Source organism: Notolabrus celidotus, chromosome 22 (genome assembly GCF_009762535.1).
Source record: "Notolabrus celidotus isolate fNotCel1 chromosome 22, fNotCel1.pri, whole genome shotgun sequence".
Classification (NCBI taxonomy): domain Eukaryota; kingdom Metazoa; phylum Chordata; class Actinopteri; order Labriformes; family Labridae; genus Notolabrus; species Notolabrus celidotus.
This window is the reverse complement of record NC_048293.1, coordinates 8620273-8639060: the sequence shown is the minus strand read 5'-3', so window position 1 is coordinate 8639060 and position 18788 is coordinate 8620273. Positions and strand designations below refer to the sequence as shown.

General features: G+C 40.0%; 3 protein-coding genes across 4 annotated transcripts; 1 reads left to right on the top strand and 2 right to left on the bottom strand.

Annotated features, from left to right (window-relative positions):
• Positions 1-4358: 4358 nt before the first annotated feature.
• Positions 4359-7555, top strand: LOC117805735. Of its 2 annotated transcripts, XM_034674263.1 has the most exons (6): positions 4359-4468; positions 4566-4643; positions 5523-5804; positions 6774-6905; positions 6993-7020; positions 7136-7555. In XM_034674263.1, exons 1-6 carry the CDS (start codon positions 4423-4425, stop codon positions 7260-7262), a joined length of 693 nt encoding a protein of 230 aa, XP_034530154.1. In that variant the 5' UTR covers positions 4359-4422; the 3' UTR covers positions 7263-7555. The 2 variants fall into 2 exon arrangements, 1 of the variants encoding a protein (XP_034530154.1); XR_004629505.1 differs by lacking the exons at positions 4359-4468; positions 4566-4643 and adding an exon at positions 5085-5359.
• Positions 7556-7832: 277 nt separating this feature from the next.
• Positions 7833-11472, bottom strand: LOC117805734 (platelet-activating factor receptor-like). Its single transcript, XM_034674262.1, has 2 exons — positions 11367-11472; positions 7833-9616 (listed from the first exon to the last, which is right to left on the bottom strand). Exon 2 carries the CDS (start codon positions 9608-9610, stop codon positions 8438-8440), a length of 1173 nt encoding a protein of 390 aa, XP_034530153.1. The 5' UTR covers positions 9611-9616; positions 11367-11472; the 3' UTR covers positions 7833-8437.
• A 3442-nt stretch (positions 11473-14914) lies between these two features.
• LOC117806630 (platelet-activating factor receptor-like) lies at positions 14915-16623 on the bottom strand. The gene is made up of 2 exons (XM_034675610.1): positions 16511-16623; positions 14915-16229 (listed from the first exon to the last, which is right to left on the bottom strand). The coding sequence occupies exon 2, from the start codon at positions 16225-16227 to the stop codon at positions 15088-15090; it is 1140 nt and encodes a 379-aa protein (XP_034531501.1). The 5' UTR covers positions 16228-16229; positions 16511-16623; the 3' UTR covers positions 14915-15087.
• Between the last annotated feature and the right edge of the window lie 2165 nt (positions 16624-18788).

Below are 18788 nucleotides of genomic sequence, written 5' to 3'. Positions count from 1 at the left end.
AAGGACAATAAATCCTCCCTGAAACCTCTTATGAAATTCAGGGACGGCTGAGGACCTATTGTCCAGATGATGTTCAAACAGTGCAAAAGTTTAGAAAAAGAGTCTGAAGTTACGTGCTTCCTGGTTTGCCGACAGGGTTGGCTGATAGCAAGTCTTCTTGTGTGCACTGTTCTGTTTCTCGTTCTTGCTGTTTGGAGGAGACACATTTTGGAGGCAAATAGAAAAAAGGAACAAGATTAGAAAGCTTGAAAGCAGCACAGCTCACAAGGGAAATTACGTAAAGCTATCTGTGCTGGGCAAAGTTAACATCTCTTGACCACTTTATGAGGGCCAACCCATCTCTATACAGAGACACAGCAAGAGAAGGACAGGTAAAGACAGTTCCTGGTATCAACAACGTCTCTGTAGTGTTTTAGTGTTGTGCTGTAACTCTGTGTAACAACTAATGTATTTTTAGCCCACCTGCCCATTATGAGAACCAGCTGCCTCTGATAAAATCTGTGTCCAGGACAAAGTTTGCATTTAATTCCATTACAAACTTCTTCAACTGGCTGTGTGGGTCAATAATCCTGATGGTGGAACTACAGCAACTGTCTGAAGGAAGCAGTGTTTTCAAACCATGATATATAAGTTCCTAATACTGCAACTGTTGAATTTCTACCTGAATGTAAACCCAACTGAGCTGATATATTCTAGTGCCAGAAGTTGGCAGGAATTATCCATCACTCCACAGTCATTCATTTTTATTTATTTATTCAGATGACAAGATGGGGCAGAAAGAGTAGAGAAAGACATGTAGTGAAGGGAGATTGATTGGGGTTGGAACCCGGGCCACCAGCTTGGAGGACAACAGCCCCTGTACATTGGGCCTCTATTTAACCAGTGAGTTTAACTTGCGCCCAAAACCACTCTTATTTTTATTAAATCACTGTTTATCTACCATCTACCAATCTCTTTGAGCATTGTCAACTCAGATGACACCACCCAAATTGCTTCATATAACATGTCCCCAACAAACAACTAACTGCAACTTTGCATGCCTCATAAGATGCTGAACTGTATTGCGTTGTTCTTTGGTTTTACTTGTACAGTGACAATAAAGGTAAATGTTATCTAATCTAATCTGATCTAATGACATTGAAAGTTGGAGTTTTTCTTGAAAAAAACTTTCCTCTTTCTCTGTCTTCTTCCCTTCACTTCTAAACCCTCCATTGGCTCACACTTTTCATTATCTGGCCACATATCACCCACTGGAGTGACAAAACGAATGCTGCCCCTCAAAGATCAATTCAGTCACTCTTAATAGAGGAAGTCAATAAAATAAAGCCTGTAATATTTTAATTGTTAAAGTCTTTTAAAAAATCATGAGTGACAGTAAGATGTGTTATTTGCGAATGCACACATCTCATGAACTTCCTCCCATTATTCTTCTGTCGTGTATTGGCAGGAGGGCCACAGCAGTGTCTACGGTGCAAATCAACAGGCATGACTGTAGCCAGCGGTACAGGCAGAATAATGAATGAGTAATGAATAACAGAAGCATAATGAAGAATAATGACTAGGGGGGAAAGACACACACATGCATACACACACACACACACACACATAGATAATTATTTAATATTGCCGTCTATCTTCCTCTCAGATAGAGAGGTTCCTCTGTCCCCTTTGGTGTACATAACTTCATTAAGAGGAAGTCACACATGTATGCGGGGTGTGTTGAGGAACATGATCTCACACTGTTTCTGTGACTGCAAACTAAACCAAGAGATATATTACGGGCAACGTGAGAGCTAAAAGAGTTGTTGGTGTTAATAGCATGCTTAAAAATATCAAAAACAACCCTTGTCGCATTTGATGTTGCTTGTAAAGCGTTACGGTATTAAAGCAACAACTTGACTTGTTTCAGGGAACTTTCCAAGATTACTCATCTCGTCTGTTTTTAAACACCACATTAACCATGGAGAAATGAAACTAAATGGCAGATGTTTCTATGTTTTTTGTATTTGTGCATGGCGACTGAAGACAACAAAAAAGAATTACTGCTTGAAAACAGCACACTTGGGCAACAAACAGAACTATAGAGCTGGCCACACTCATTTAAAGTTGCTAATGCTACATTTTCTATAGTAACCGCTTTAAATCTGTCTTTCACTGCTTTATGCTATAGAACTGCTCAAGGCCATATACAATGGTTTGGTATGTAGTGTGAAAAAAGAAGTTGTTTGTTCAAGCAACATTTTCATAATGCAAGAGAAACCACTTCCTAGATTTCAGGGACACAAGTGGTCTAACACGAGCCAAAACAAAGCTTGTAAACACATGGCTGGTATTTGAGTGAGGTTGGCAGAGTGATGGCAGACAGCTGTCTTTTCTTGGTTTCTTCATGGGAATGTTGAGGAAGATATAGAGACATAAGGGATGGTTGACATGGATTCAGAAAGTAGGACACAACAACAAAACATGTTGTCCTATCCTCCCCCACAATGTGTGGACAAAAGTTTTTAACAGAGAGACATTGTGATCAACCTCTAATGTGATGTCAGAATATGTGTATACTAGTTGATAGTGGTTAGCATCACATACATATTAGTACTTTGAATGGGTCAGTGTATTAAAATTAGTTATGGTGAATTTGAATTATTTTAGACAATAAGAGAGGATTTTGTAATTCCTGCTCTTGCACAAAGGGTCAATACATTAAAATAAATAAATGCACCAATATATTGACCAAGTATCAGCGGATAATATCTGCCATGTTGACAGATATTTACCATCAGCAAATATCACCAAAAATCACCAGTTGCAGTTGCTGATGTAAATCTGTTTGTTTAACCATGTTTTAGCCCACTCTGAGTTTCTTTCATTTTTGGAAGTATTTTGCATAAAAGAAAACACCTAAGAGCTGAATGACAGCCCTTGTTTATGTTTGTAAAGGCTCATTATTTTTCATATATCTGTATTTAACTGCTTTTCTGACAGTTTGGGGAAAAAGATGTAGTCGTAATATGACAGTAATGCATATCATGTTTTCAAAATGAGGGTTATGTCTGGCTGTGTAAGTACTGAAAACTGAGTCATACTGAGTGTGTGGTTGTTGTTGCAGCAGCACATTAAGCTTTTCAAGCCCCCTTTTGTTTTTCATAAATGAATCATTTGATGTGAAGGAAAGTTGGATTGAAGGTTGTTTGGTAAATTTGTTCGTCTGAGTTTGTGCTCAAGCAAAGATAGTGTAATGAAGGCCGAATGACTTGATGAGTGTTCACTAGTGTACATAATGGAGATATACTGTGGTCTGTGGCCAAAATAGAGGAATTATTAGCCACAAAAATAAAATGAGCAGCAATGATTGGTTGAAAAAAACATCTGAATAGGGATTGGACGGCTAAATTATTATCTTTAACTTCAAAGTTGGTGTCAGAGCTGATTACCTCAATCAATCCATCCCTACATATATACAGGACAACTGAAAACCATTAAAATATGTGACAACAAAGCTATGAATCGTGTTCTTGGGAAACAGGAACTTGAAAATGACCACACAATCCTTATTATTAACCTCTCTCAAACATCTTAACAACATAGATTATGACATTCCAAATAGTTTCAATAGTTTCATTGTATGATACAATGATTATTAATATTATTCTATCATGTTGTATGATGTAATAACAATAACAATTATAAACAGGTTTACGCTTTTTTGCCACCATCTGTTGTGTTGCTTTTCAATTTCTGTGCTTTTTCTCAGAACCCCCAGAAAACCACTCTGCCCCTGACTCTCTGTCACACAGTCGAGTGTGTTTGCCTGAGGTGAGAGGTCTGGTGTCAAACTGTCAAACAGAAACACTCTTGGGCAATATCACAGCTGAAGCCTAAAGGTTGCCACAGTTGAAGTTATGAAATATTTGAAACCAAGCGTGGGAAGAGTCTGATAGACTCACCTCCTGGGTTTGAAATGTGAAAAATCATTAAAAGTTGAGTGGAGTCTGGTTAACAGAGTTTCCTTCAGGTCAGATAAGTATTGATTTTAAACATTAGAAACTAAAGGGTTTTATGAGTGGCACGAGGTTACTTTTAAACACCATTTGGTATCTTTTTGCCGGGACATAGTTTTATTCAACTGTAGTTTTTCCTTTTCCCATTACACAACTGTTTTCTGCCCCCACCATCCAATGTCTTAACTGAATAAGGTAGCCAAGTTCAGCTGCTTGCCTTGAATAAGACATCAGAGAATGACATTCCTGTTTTCGGCTTGGTGTGAATATCTAATAAAAGGAACTTGAAACTTCCCTGCCTTTCAGTTTCCCAGTGTCACACTTCCTCCATTTACACCTGTGCTTATCTAAAAACCTGTATCACTCTCATACCTGTTTGACTGAAGTCAGTGTAGCACTTGTTATTTGTTTGTCTCAATACAAGATGCTGTGTGGCTTCTTTCTCTTTCTCTTTTTGTGTGCAGACACAGGTAAGGACTTTTTTTTACTGATAAATGTTCTCACAGTATCCAGAGTAAAGGTTTCAAAGATACTGTTAAGACTCATTCATGCTTTTTGTTCCTACAGTGGAATGCCTGATAACAGATGGGTATTTTACTGCCCTAGTACCTACAGGAAATACTTGGCCCCCTCTGACCACAGATGGTAATTCACATCAGTTTTTAAGTGTTTCAATCAAAGACTGCGAGTCCACTGCCCTGCTGGGAACTGTTTTGGGATGTTAAGCTAAATGCTAATATTAGCATGTTGACATTCTTACAGCAAAAATGCTAACACATTGATGTCTAGTTCCATTCAGAATTTAATTGAAAAGCTGCAATGTTTTTTTATTTTGAATCAGTATTATTAAGCTTTAATCAAGTGTTACAGCACAAGATATTTAACTTAAAGATGTGTGGTTGGATGTTATGGATTGAAAGAACTTTCAGAGTCATGGGCACATATCTGCAGCTTTCATTTAGGACTGTATCCTTTCTACAGGAGTTCAAAATATTTGTGGCTGATTTAACAGGGGAGTTTCTCATAGTCCAAGTCACAGAAAAGCCAGTGGTTTGCATCACATTGCAATGTCTGTAGATATGAATTTCATCATAACCCTTCCAACAGTTATGGTCAAATTTACTCATTCCTTCAATGACAGCCTGTTTGTGGGAAAGTCACCAAAGTCTTTAGGACTTATCCTCTGGAAACCATGAATGTCTGTATAAAGTGATACACTGATGTGTTTTCAGTGGATCTGACTTTACATTGTGAGCATGCTAATATTTGCTCACTAGTAAACATTCATTCAGGACCCCATTTCACTAGCTAACTGAAACTTTGACCTGCTAGTAGGGCAACAGGAAATGTAGATCTCAAAGGTACCAGCTTTCTTTCTCTTGACACCATGAAAACCTGTACCAAATGTAATCCTAATCTGTTCTCTTGCTGCTAACATACTTCCATCTGGATTCACCTCCAGATATTGCGATCCCTAGAACCAAGCAGCTTACATCTCGTCTGTTACTGTTTTATCCTTTTCAGCAAAGCTGTCTTCTCTGCAGCTGGTGGCCACACCAGACCACCCAGTTTCAGCAGGTCAAGCAGTCCACCTTCACTGTAGTGCTTCTTCAACACCAAAGTTAGTCATTTGGTCCTGGCAGAGTCTGAAAAATCAAACCTGGAAGGACGTGGGCAACAAAAGGGACCTGACACTCAGCAAGCCAGAACAGAGTGGACTGTATCGCTGCCGTGCCAAGAGCTACTCATCTTCATGGAAGAAGAGTTTAAACCATACAGTCTTTATCATCGCCATACAGCCAACAGGTTTGTGGCCCAAGATGAGTTGATTCATGTTTAGAAAAAAAATCATGTCAATTTTAAGAGCACTGTAAAGCACTTTCACGCTGAAAAAAATGTTGTGTTGAATCTACAAAATTTGATTAAGTCAAGTTGTTGCATGAAATACATTTTTCTAAATCCAGATATATTTATTAAGTTAATTAACTTAATAAATATATCTGGATTTAGAGAGAAATGTATTTCATGCAACAACTGGACAAGAGAAACCACACCCAGATTCAACACAACAATTTTTCAGTGCACCTTTAGTGTGTTAAATTGACAAATAAGTGATCAAAATAATGAGATTTGTTTTGAGATGTCAAGATGAAAGTGGAAGCAGAAGGAAAATTACCACATAGGAACTGGTTGCATTTTACACAACTGTAACTTTACACTCAGTTTAATTTGATGACCACTAAAACAAAAGGGCAACTTTAGCCAAGCCTGTTCTTCCCCTTAGATACACATATTTTTATTATGTCTTTCAGTTCACTTATTATCTGCCACAACTTCTGGTTTTGGTTCAATCCACTGTTCCTTTTGTACAACCGCTTTCAGTGTGCAGTGAAGCTTTCAAAACCTTTCTACAAGATTTTACGTCAGTCAGCCTGAGACATGGCTCACGCTAATGTTTCTGTATCTGCTCGATGTTCAAATAGGCTTCACACATCAGGACAACTTGTTCCCTGACAGCTATAATGTCGCTTGAAAGATATATTAATATCTGGGGAAAAAAGAAAAGAAATGAGCAGTGACGAGGGAGAAAAAGTCAGTCAGCTGCAGCACTGATTCACTTTACCATCTGTGGAAATGTTCAGAGGGCTAGCTGATATGGCTAATAAGCACCATTGATAAGCTATGTTCGTAGCTCTGTATTTGTAAACAAGCAGCTGATTACCGTGAGACTGTTCCCTGTAATTCTTTGTATTTTTTTTAACTGACCTACCATAGTTGGTGAGAATTTAGGGATCGCTGCCTTCGCTCTTGTACTCCTGGTCTTGATGATCAACCTCACTGTTCTTTCTTGGATGGGCTGGAAAAAGTTTGGTGACAAAATGAACACCACTATGACTGAAGCTAAAGGTAAACATCATCATAGATCATTTTTTGTCTCATCAAATTGTAAGCCAGTTTTCTGTGAATAATTTCATTTTCTTTGTTTTCATAAAGTGGGTGCTGGACACGAAAAGCCTCCAAAGTAAGTCTATACAGGGGAGGGGGGGGAAGTCTCGTCTGAAATCTGTTTACCATAAGCCAGCTGTGTCAGACGGTAATATATATGACATGTATTATGACATTTTTCTACTCACTAGGGGAGGTTTGCAACAGACTGACACTGAAGGAGAAGTATACATGAATTACACAAACACCAACCAAGCCTACAGTGATCTGGACCCTGCCAGTATGACTGATGACAATGTGTACTCAAGCCTGTCATAAATGTTGGGGGGTAAGGTGGAGATGTGCAATAACAAGAGGACTAATGACTAACAGGAAGTGAAATATATTTCAAGATAGGTAATATCTCTGTAGAGCTCAGCATTCCATTTAACCTGATGTATGAAGTTATTTTGTTATATGTCCACTGATTGAACCTGATTTTGTACAACTTAACTCACATGGTTTGAATATGGTACAACCCACAGATGTACTCTGCCTGTGTAAAAATGTTGCTCTTAAACCCTTTAATACAATTTTTTTATAATAACTGTTCTCTCTCTTTTTTTTTTTTATCTCAGAACACTGAATACAAACATGCCTCTCTCTGCTTGTTTAAAAAATATATTTTACTTTAATCAAAACAAACAACTCATAATATAAAATAAAAGATAAAACTGACAAAATGTTTCATTGAGAATAAAAACAACATAAATCTTGTGAAATTTGTGTGTTAAAGTGTAGGAAAAATACTGTTCAGTATACACGCTCAACAGAGCTGAATAATAACGGTGTTGGTTTTTCTTTGTTGAAATTAATCATGTATGTTTCTACCAGATATGTGTCACAGTATTGGATGCCAGTGCGAGAACGTAGCTCAAACTTTATTACATCTATTCCCCGGTTTCACAACACCGGATATAACTTGTCTATGCAGAAGTTGAAAAAGAAAAAAAACACATGTGACTTATCTGATGGGAGGCAGTCTCATTATCACACATTTTACTGATGTACTGTCAGACACTGTGAGTTTGCCCACTGAGTGTATGATCTACTGAAAAGCTCCACTCCAAACAACCTAAAAGAAATGTCCCAGCTTTGTGTGAGGGTGTGTGAATCACTTCTGGATTCTGCACTGCCCTGCTTTGTGCAGAAGAGCACCTTTGGGAGGATTAAGATGATGTGTGTTGTTTCTCATGAGGTCATTACAGTGACCTATAGAGTGTCCTCCTACTGATTTCATTACCTTTGTAAATGTACTTCTGCTTGCAAAACTTCTGCTTTTCAGCTCAAGTTTTACACAGGAAGAGCAGAAGGAGTGGCGCAATTCCAACCACAGGTCCCGCAGTACAATCATATCAAATTTCAATACAGTGAGAAAACACTTGACTTTCATAAAAAGAGACAAAGGGCGTGGAGCCTCTAACAATGAATGTTTTTATGTTGTATCATCTTTGTTACGTTTCAGGCTGTTGTAGCTCATTCGGGAGTCTCTGGCTCTGATTCCTGCTGTCCAAAGAGAGCTGTGAGGCGGCTGTGTGTGAACACCCCTCTCCCTTTCCTATCCTCTTAAAATGAGCCATTATGAACCTTCTAAACTTCCTAGTGGCAAAACAATAAACCACAGGATCCAGAATGCAGTTGAGGCCCATAAGAAACAAGGTAATCTGATGTGCGTCATTGAGCCCCTGACGAGTCTTCTGGTCCCACTCCACGTGGCCCCAGCCCTCTGTGATCTGCAGCACTGCCAGTGTCCAGGGGCCTTGAATGACATGGTGAGGCAGGAAACACAGAACAAACACTCCAACCACAGCCAGCAACATCTGCAGAGCTCTCCGTTTTACCCCTCTAGGCTTTCTAAATGAAGAAGACACACCATTGGACCTCTTAGATGCCATTGTTGCAGATCTGAACTCTGACGGAGAAAGGTTTTGAGAAAGAAGTACCCGTGCAATCAGGAAGTTACACACCACCACAAGAAAAAAGACCACAATGAATATTGCAATTATGGCAAAATGAGTGGCAGCCACTGTTTTCTTCTCAAAATCAGTTTGGTTTTGGTATCCTTCAAAACAGTGAGTGATGTTTAAGTCGGTGTTGGTCCCTGAAGAGGCCAGAGATGGTATAGCCATTGACGTGGTCGTCACCCAGATGACAACAGACACAATGATCCCACGGCGTCTGTGGTCTGAAGAGGCTGCATCCAGAGGCCGGGTCACTGCCCAGTATCTGTTGACGCTGATGGCTCCAAGAAAGAGGACAGAGCAGTAGGTGTTGATGAAGAACAACGAGCCGGTCAGCCGGCACATGAAGTCTGTGTACACCCAGTTACCGTGGCGAACATAATATCCAATCCAAGGAGGAAGGGCACACACAAAAAGGAGGTCAGCGATTGTCAGGTTTGTCATGTAGATTCGAATTTCCCCCATGGCCTTGGCATCACGTAGGCAGCGAAGGACAAACAGCACATAGATGTTAGCAAAGAGGCCCAGGGTGAAGATGATACTATAGACGACTGGGAAGAGGACATAGCGAAACTCAGAGTCCAAAAAGGTTGAGCTGTTATCTGCTGTTGAATCCAGACCAGAGGTTCCTGTAACAGGGATCTGATGTGTAGTAGTTGCCGGCATCTCTGTCTATGATTGACAAATTATTAAAAAAAACAGTGATTTGTTAGTTTAGCTGCCATTTTGGACACTGCAGCTTTTAGTGTTATCACACTGTACTGCCCTCCATCATTCTACATAATGCTGTATTTTTTCATGAAACCTAAAACTCCTGTGAGGAGTTTTTTGCTGGTCTTTAAACAGACTGACATTAACAGTGAAACCTCTCCGGGGTGCCGTTGACCTAGCAGTCTGGTTTTGACCAGAACCAGAAAATTCGACCACATCTCTCCGGTTTTAGCTTCCTTGCACTGGCTCCCTGTATGTTTTTGAATTGATTTTAAGATTTTACTGATTACTTTTAAAGCCCTGCATGGTCTCGCTCCGAGCTATATAGCAGACCTTTTAACACCCTATGAGCCGACACGTACATTGAGATCCTCGGGCAGACGTTTACTGTGCATTCCAAACACTTAAATGAAAACTGAAGAGGACAGAGCTTTTGCAGTAAGGGGTCCGACACTCTGGAACCTTCTGCACGAGGAGATCAGGTCTGCTGAGTCAGTGAGCTCTTTTAAATCCTTTCTTAAAACATACTTTTAGCGCAGAGCCTTCCTGGATTTTATCTTAATTTTATTTGACTTTTTTTATTTTAACCATCTTAAGAAATATATTTTGAAAGAGTTTTATTCCTTTAGAGTTCTTTTAAGGTAATTTTATGTCTATTAAAATATGTTTTATTTCTTTATCTTGACTTTTGTGTTTTTATGATCTGCCTGTTTTATTTTGCTGCCCATGTAAAGCACTTTGTAACCTGGTTTTGAAAGGTGCTCTACAAATGAAATTAATATTATTATTATTATTAAGCGCGCGCCCCATATGCAGAGGCTGTAGCCCTCGTTGCAGAGGATGCAAGTTTTATTCCGGCCTCGACCATTTACTGTATACCCTCCCCCACTCTCTGCTCCCAACATTTCCTGTCTATCTTCAGCTGTCCTATCCGTTAAAAAAAGGCAAAAAATGCCCCCCCCCCCCCCCCCCCAAAAAAAAAACAAAACAAACAACGAAACTTCTTTATGACACAAAGCATTATCACAAAGCAAATAAAACAATCGGCAACAAGAATGTCTATTATTAGACACTAATTTTCATGTCTGTTACCACTGTGACTGAGTAGGTGTAAGACCAGACCACTGACGCAGGTTGATAAAACTGTAGTTCCTTACAAAAGCTTCAACATGACCTTAGTTTCTGAAATCACCCAACTTATGCATAATCAAATTAAATCACTGTACAGGTCAACTGCTCGGGGTGCGCTGGTTGATGGCAGCATCCTCACTCTGACATCTCTCCCAAAGTGCATGTTCAGTGCATGTTTGTGCATAAACTTGTATGTATATACACCAAACTGTGCGTGTAGCATGACCAAAAAATAATAATAACATGAGTGGAAAAATTTAATTTCCCCCCTGGGGATTAATAAAGTATGTTTCGTCTTTCTTCTTCATAGCTCAGCAGTGAATTTATTGAAACCAAATTCATAACAAAGTACTGCTGCTTTTTAATTCAGCTTAATTAAAGCTTGATCCAAAATGACAACTGGACTTGTTAGAAAAGTCCAGTTGCCTTTTCGGATCAAGCTTCCATTTACCATGACCTGGATGACTGAGAACCTTCACACACAAATACAGTGTAATTGTTTAAAAGAAGCTTGATTTGATCTGCCTTTTTCTGATTTGTTTTAAAGTAAATCATTTTTAAGTACAGGCTGTCAACTTACCAGACGTAATATCTCTCAGGATGTGAAGGCGATGAGTGCCTCAGCAGCTATAAAGTTCCCTTTAAGTGACTCAATGGGCGTGTTTCAAAGTCTTAAAGTAGAAGTGCGCTTGAAAGGTCAACATGAAGGAGGTGTGAGCATTCGTCAGTTTTTTGAGGAAACCCCAGAATGTTGCAACACACATTTTCTCTACCTTTATTTTTTCCTGTCATCACAATTCAAAACTACTTACAACTTTGACAAAATGTTTGGATCACTGATTGAATTATTTCAAAACTCGGTCAGATTTTTCATTGATGATTCGTCTTATAGCTGGCCATCTCAAGTTATCTCTGCCTGTGTTGAGGGTGTCTCCAGAAAAGTTGTATATAATTGCAGAGGATGCCACAGGGCCACAAAACCGGACTGCTAATACAAGAAATACACCTGTGATGTTTATCAAAGCTTGTGTGCTGTAGTAAGGAAGTTCAAAGTAACTTTCTCTGTTAGCTTAAATCCAAATTTTTGGGCTTCCCAAAAAAGGAGTTTGATCAAACTTGAGTTATTTTCTGACGTGCACTCTGGAAAATTTCCACGAAATTCCAGGAGCAGCTCTGACCCTGAAATTTTCCCCTTGTTGAATGTTCACACATGTCCCCTCGAGTGGTCCCTGTCAGACGGGGGTGGATGGGTGTGTGTAGGGCGGGGGGTGTCTCAGGAGATCAGATGTGTTGTCAAATAGATGCTGCAGCAGTCACTGTGTAATGTTTTCCAAAGTCATCCAAGATTAGATCAGCTGATCCTTTGAGTACTAAAACATGCTTTCCTTATTCTTACAGTAAATTTACTCATTTATGATTTAAAAACGTTAATAAATAGCGCAGGCTGGGGGCTTCTGGTATCGATTTGCATGACAGTAGCATTTTTCAAGCAAGCAGCAAAACTAGACAGAACACTGGCTGCATGATACAAACATCATCAACCCCCACCTGCTGGCTCACAGGGAATTTCCATGAAGATTGCATTCTCACACATGCACACCCTAACTTTACCCCAAAATTACACCAGGGGGCCGGTACAAAATATTCCTCGTAAAGAGGGGTCGAAAAGCTCAGCTGGTTCTCAAGAAGTTTTCAGGAACTTTGTGTTAGCGTGAGAGCAGTTCAGAAGAATGTTAACTCATCAGATGCTGAGGCTTGTGTGAAGGAACATAATTTAACCACACGGGGGTGGCAGAGACATGTTTAAAGGAGGAAAGGAAGCCCCTTGCTTCTGCAGTAATAACTACTTAAATGATGACTGGTAAAGGAGTCATTAACAGACTTGGCCTCAGGGATTGGTGGTGATAGAAAAAGGTGGGAAGTAATGCGGTATATGCCGGATGTATGCAAAGGAATTGTTCACTAATGAGGTCACTATTTGAAATGGTTTGATTTATTTTATGATATGTCATTTTTACAGTGTTTATGACTTCTTTGAGTAGACTAAGAATCAGGTTGCACTGGTTTTAATTTGTTGGGTCAAGATAGTGACTAAAACCAGTAAAAATTAGTACACATTTAGACCTGTTTGGGCCATCTAACAACAATGCATTGGTGACACTGTTTATTAATTGTCTTCAGCAACTTTTTTGCATTTCTTTACAAAAACATATGCACAGTTAGGATGATTCTCCAGTAGGCTAAGAATGTTTGACGTATTAAATGCATCTTTTGTCTTTTCATACACAGTATTTGTCTTTTTGCCTTGACACTCAAAGTACAACTCCAGTCTTTCACCTGCAGTTCTGTTTTTCTGACACAACAACTTTGCTATTTGCCCAGTTTGCTCAAAACTCTGACAGAACATTTTACAGAAAGTATGCCAATTGAAAATGAAACAGGATTGGTTTCAGTCGAGTTGGGTATGCTCCAGGAAGCTGTACTATGCTGTGGACATGAGGCTTTGTCCATGCATTGATCATCCTCAGCTCTGCAGCTGAAGCTAAAGGGCACCATCAAGCATTTTCTGAGGGGTTCCATATGTACAGGAGGAAGCTTATCTTCTGCAGATGATTTTAATATCTTTTTCCTAAAAGGATCGTTAAACGTTCTTGCACCTGCTTGAGTTAGACATTTCATCATGAGGTACGAGTTTGGTTGCATACCCAGAAATACTGTATGCAACTATTAAGCTAAAATTGGGCCTGCTAGCTTTAGCTTGTATTCTAGTCAACTCGCCTTCATTTAAGCCAGCTCCCCAGTCTCTAAGTCTTAACATTACACCATTCAAATCATATAAGGAGTACACTGCCCAGCACTGCAGAGCTGAAACTATAGCCTGGCTCTCACTCAGTCACCCGCACCTGACTGACACCTGTTCCTGCTCCCCCGTTGGACCCCCTGGCTATCCAACACCATTCCTGCAACTATAAGGCCTGACATTTCTGATTCCATGTCAGCCATCACTGCTCACTTACAGCCTAATCCTCCTGACCCCAGACAGTCGCCGCTTCCAATTCCCTTCCTGAAACCTAGCTGGCTCTTTCAACCTATATGTAGCTAGCTCCCCTGTCCATAGCCCAACTGACACCTGTTCCAGCTAAGCTGCTGCAACTTCTCCTTCCAGCTGAGCTGCAGCAAAATACCCCCTCTCAAGCAAAAGTCTGCCTTTCCTGCGAAGCTGCAACAAAAAAGGCTCACTTTCTGCTGATCTGCAGCAAAAGACAACCTTTCCTGCTGACCTGCAACAGAACTCTCCCATCCCTGCTGTGGTGGAGAAGAAGTCTCTTGGTCCTGCTTAGCTGCACCAGATGTCTCACATTCCTGCTAAGCTGAAACAAAACCCTCTCGTACCTGCTGCGCTTCAGCACAAGACCCCCCATTACTGAGCTGTTGCAAAACTCTCCTTTTCTTGCTTTGAGAGAACGGCAACAAAAGTCTCACATAAACACAACGGAGCAGCAAAAGTCATCTGTTCGTGCTGAGCTACATAAAAATACTAGTGAGTACTACAATGGTGATTAAGTCCTCAGTCATCTATTGATTTCTATAGTAACTGCAGTATTCTTTGGTATTACAAACTGGGTGTTGCATTGGAATTATGGGAAACAATCCGCCTCTGGGGTCTAGCAGTGGCGGGTGTGCCCGAGAGAGATTGTGAGCAGCGCTTTGAAAAGACTTGAAAAGAACACAAATGACGACACTTCAAAGACAAATGCAAGTCCTGGAGAAGAATCAAACCATCATTCAGATGATGAATATGAAGAGTGTCAGAAGGCTGTGATTTGAACCTTTGTCAGAGTGAGGTCCCAAGCCACACAGATACATTCTGCTAATCTCAATAGATGCTGAGAACAAAAACATGATGTCAAAGGTTGCCGCTGAAAGCTGATTTGTTAAAGTGCAGCCTCTGAAGTCAGAACTATGCATGACTTTATTTTGCACAAACTGAACAAAAAAAGGCTTTAAAAAAGGTTTTGCAACATTATTCAAGCTCACAATGTTTATGTAATACTTGCAGCATAGCACTGTGTTAAACATTGTTTGTTAGGACAGGATAAAACTTGTCCAAGCTGAAACAATGTGACATCTCATGAAGGAGTAATATATCTCATTATCACTAAAAGGCTAAAACACCGGTATATTTAAGTCTCAAAATGCTTACAAAACATAGGTCATAATCTTACAGGCAACATAAAAAGTGCAATTTTAAACATAAGTAACAACATACCACATTTTTATACAAATATGTTAAAATATATTCAATTCTGGCTTTTAGTGTCGGCTCTGAACTCCTGGCTCTGATTCCTGTTGTCCATAGAGAGCTGTGAAGTCTTTAAGCACCCACCTATCTGTTTCAACTTTTTTATGTGAGCCTTTATGAGCCTTCTAAACTTCTTTGTGACAAAATAATAAACCACAGGATCCAGAATGCAGTTGAGGTTCATAAGAATCAAAGTGACCTGATGTGTGTCGTTGAGCCCCTGACGAGTCTGCTGGTCCCACTCCACCTGGCCCCAGCCCTCTGTGATCTGCAGCACTGCCAGTGTCCAGGGGCCTTGAATGACATGGTGAGGCAGGAAACACAGAACAAACACTCCAACCACAGCCAGCAACATCTGCAGAGCTCTCCGTTTTACCCCTTTTGGCCTTTTAAATGAAGGCAACACACCATTGGACTTCCTAGATGCCAATGTTGCAGACCTGAACTCTGACAGAGGGTTTCTAGACAGAAGTACCCGTGCAATCAGGAAGTTACACACCACCACAAGAAAAAAGACCACAATGAATACTGCAATTATGGCAAAATGAGTGGCAGCCACTGTTTTCTTCTCAAAATCAGTTTGGTTTTGGTATCCTTCAAAACAGCGAGTGATGTTTGAGTCAGTGTGGATCCCTGAAGAGGCCAAAGATGGTATAGCCATTGATGTGGTCGTCACCCAGATGACAACAGACACAATGATCCCACGGCGTCTGTAGTCTGACGAGGCTGCATCCAGAGGCCGGGTCACTGCCCAGTATCTGTTGACGCTGATGGCTCCAAGAAAGAGGACAGAGCAGTAGGTGTTGATGAAGAACAACGAGCCGGTCAGCCGGCACATGAAGTCTGTGTACACCCAGTTCCCAAGGCGAACATAATATGCAATCCAAGGAGGAAGGGCACACACAAAAAGGAGGTCAGCGACTGTCAGGTTTGTCATGTAGATTCGAATTTCTCCGAAGGAGTCTGCATCACGTAGGCCACGAAGGACAAACAGCACGTAGATGTTAGCAAAGAGGCCCAGGATGAAGATGATACTATAGACGACTGAGAAAAGGACATAGCGAAAATCAGAGTCCAGGAAGATTGAGCAGTTATCTGCTGGAGAATCCAAAAAAGATGTTCCCGTTGATGTCTGCATTTCTGTCGGTGGGAGACAAAACAATACATCTGAGAAAAACAACAGTCTGAGAGCTTGTCTTTAAAGCACCATAACTCACATTGAAACGTACGTCTTTCTCCTTAGTGGCCTCTGTTTCTGACTGCTGCATTCAAGTTGGTGCATTCAACCCCTTTATAAGTTGATATGTGGGTCTTATTTTGTGAACAGCTTCATAGTTTCAAAATGTCTAAATTAAATCTGCCTGCATTGATATGTCATAATTTTACCACTTTAAAAGACAAAATTACAGCTTTCTACTCACCAGACTTCTTCCTCTGCTCTGAAACCTTCAGTGTGGGAACACCGTCGATGTATCAGTTGCTTTCAGTTCAGTTAAACTATCAGAGTGGGTGTGCATATATTTCTGAGTGTAGATGCTTCACTGTAAAAAGGTGTTGTCTTACAGGAAAACTTGACATGATGAAACATGCCTCAGGAGGAGTAAGGTAGATTCGAGTTTAAGAGAATGTCTTCCTGTTTACGGAAATACCTTCTGATATGACTTACGGTGAGGCCAAATATGTGTGATGTCCTATTCTTGAAAATAGGATATAATCATCACAGGTATTTAAAAAGTGAAACTTTGATCCTTAAATGAATGGAAAAAAACACAGTTGGTACAAGTTTTGAAGTGAAAACACTTCATCTCAACTTTGCTTGTTTTTAACTGTAAGTTTTCCAACACCTGATGAAATATGTTTCAAACTGAAAATGAAAGTGAATCTAATTCAAAGCACCATTGTCATTTTTCCTTGCTTTTGGTTTCTTCTTTGTATATTGAACTAATGTCCTAAACACACAAGTTTATCTCTCCTCAGTGAGCCTTGATCAGGCTTATAGTCAAAATGAAACACTAACTCCCCTGGGCAATTACAGCTTTGCTTTGAGCCCTGCATTGTTTTTTGTAAGAACAATGACCAAATCAATGGCTGTTTAGGCCCCCTTCCTTGACAGGAAGTTGAATTTACTACATAGAATGTGTTTAGTTTCCACAAAATACTAGGCAAGGTGTTTGAGACTCATGTACACATGACATTTAGGGCTCTGTACTTGGCTCATGTTCTGTGTCTGAAAAAGAGGAGTGATACAAAGCTGCTGCAAGTGCTTTTAGCAGCCAGTAAAAAAGCAATCACCAGAAGATGGCTTAAACCAGCAGCACCCAAAGCGGATGGCTGGTTTGGAATAATTTTGGAAATATTTCAAATGGAGAAATTGACTTACTCTCTGAGGATCCAAAAGGACAAATTTGATCAAATTTGGAATAAGTGGATTCAATTTATAACCCCAGTGTGAGCAGAGTTTGTATGACCCCACCAACAAGTTATTAATCCTCCCCCCTCCTTAGAGAATAAAACATAAATGTAAGCTCCCCTAGTTCTTATGTAAATAGTTATATATCTGATGGTTTGTATAAGGGATGTATGAAGGATAATGAGTGTTGATTACTGACGGAAGAGATGAAGATGAAGATGAATGTATATGTACAGTATGTGTTTAAATGTCAAGAGTATAAATGGATGCATTCTCCTGGAAAGATGATGGAGGACAGAAACATTTCAGGACTTAGTGGCTATCAGGACATACTACTTATTTCTATGCATACGCATATAAAGACTGGAAAAGGATAATTACAAAGATCTAAGGGTTGTAAAATTTTGTGATGTTACCCTTTCCAAATAAAATAAAAAACAAATTAAGAAAATATGTGATTAGTTGTAAAGGCATTCACAAGAATACTTCAACCCTCAACAAAAGACATGGAGTTGTTACACACTTTAACAATACATCAACTCATGTCTCACTCAGTGATAAGAAAAAAACAAAACATTATCATAGTGAAAGTTAAAAAAACAAACAAACATGAAATGTACGCGCAGGAGGCGGGCAGAACGGCAGGACAGGATTTGATTGGTTTCATAAATTGGACCCTAATGGCAGGGATTGGTTAGTGTTTTCTCAGGTTGACTCCGGCTGTAGATAACGGCTTTTTGCGCTCTTTATTTGAACACATTATGTATTGATTGTCATCGGGACATAAAGATCATTTTGACCAGTATAACAAAAAGTGTATCTAAATCTGACTACCAACCCCAGCTTTAATTCTTGCTCATTAACAGCTGAGGTGGGTATGCAATAATACATTCTGTCCACAAGGGGGAGGAAGAGGCTAGCATAATGACGAAGGAAGTACTTTACAAACAGTGTCTAGTTGTGAAGTGACTGTAGCCCAAGTAAGGCTCCAAACATCAATGAGTGAACTGCATGAACCACTACTCTCAGTTTTTGTGTAGCTCAAAGCAGCAGCTGCCCCCCTCTGTGGAAAACATTTAATTCCAGCTCAAATGTACAAGCACACAACACGGTCTCCTCTCCCTGGTGCCACAGTGTAATTCCTAGATTAAGGTTAACGAGCCGCCCCAACCTTATTGCTGTTATTATGGCTTGGCACTGGAACAAGAGAGCAGAGCTTTTTGGTGGTTGTGCCCTGCATGACTGCCAGGCGTGCTGTGCCATTGCTGGGTATACAGGCTTACACTGTA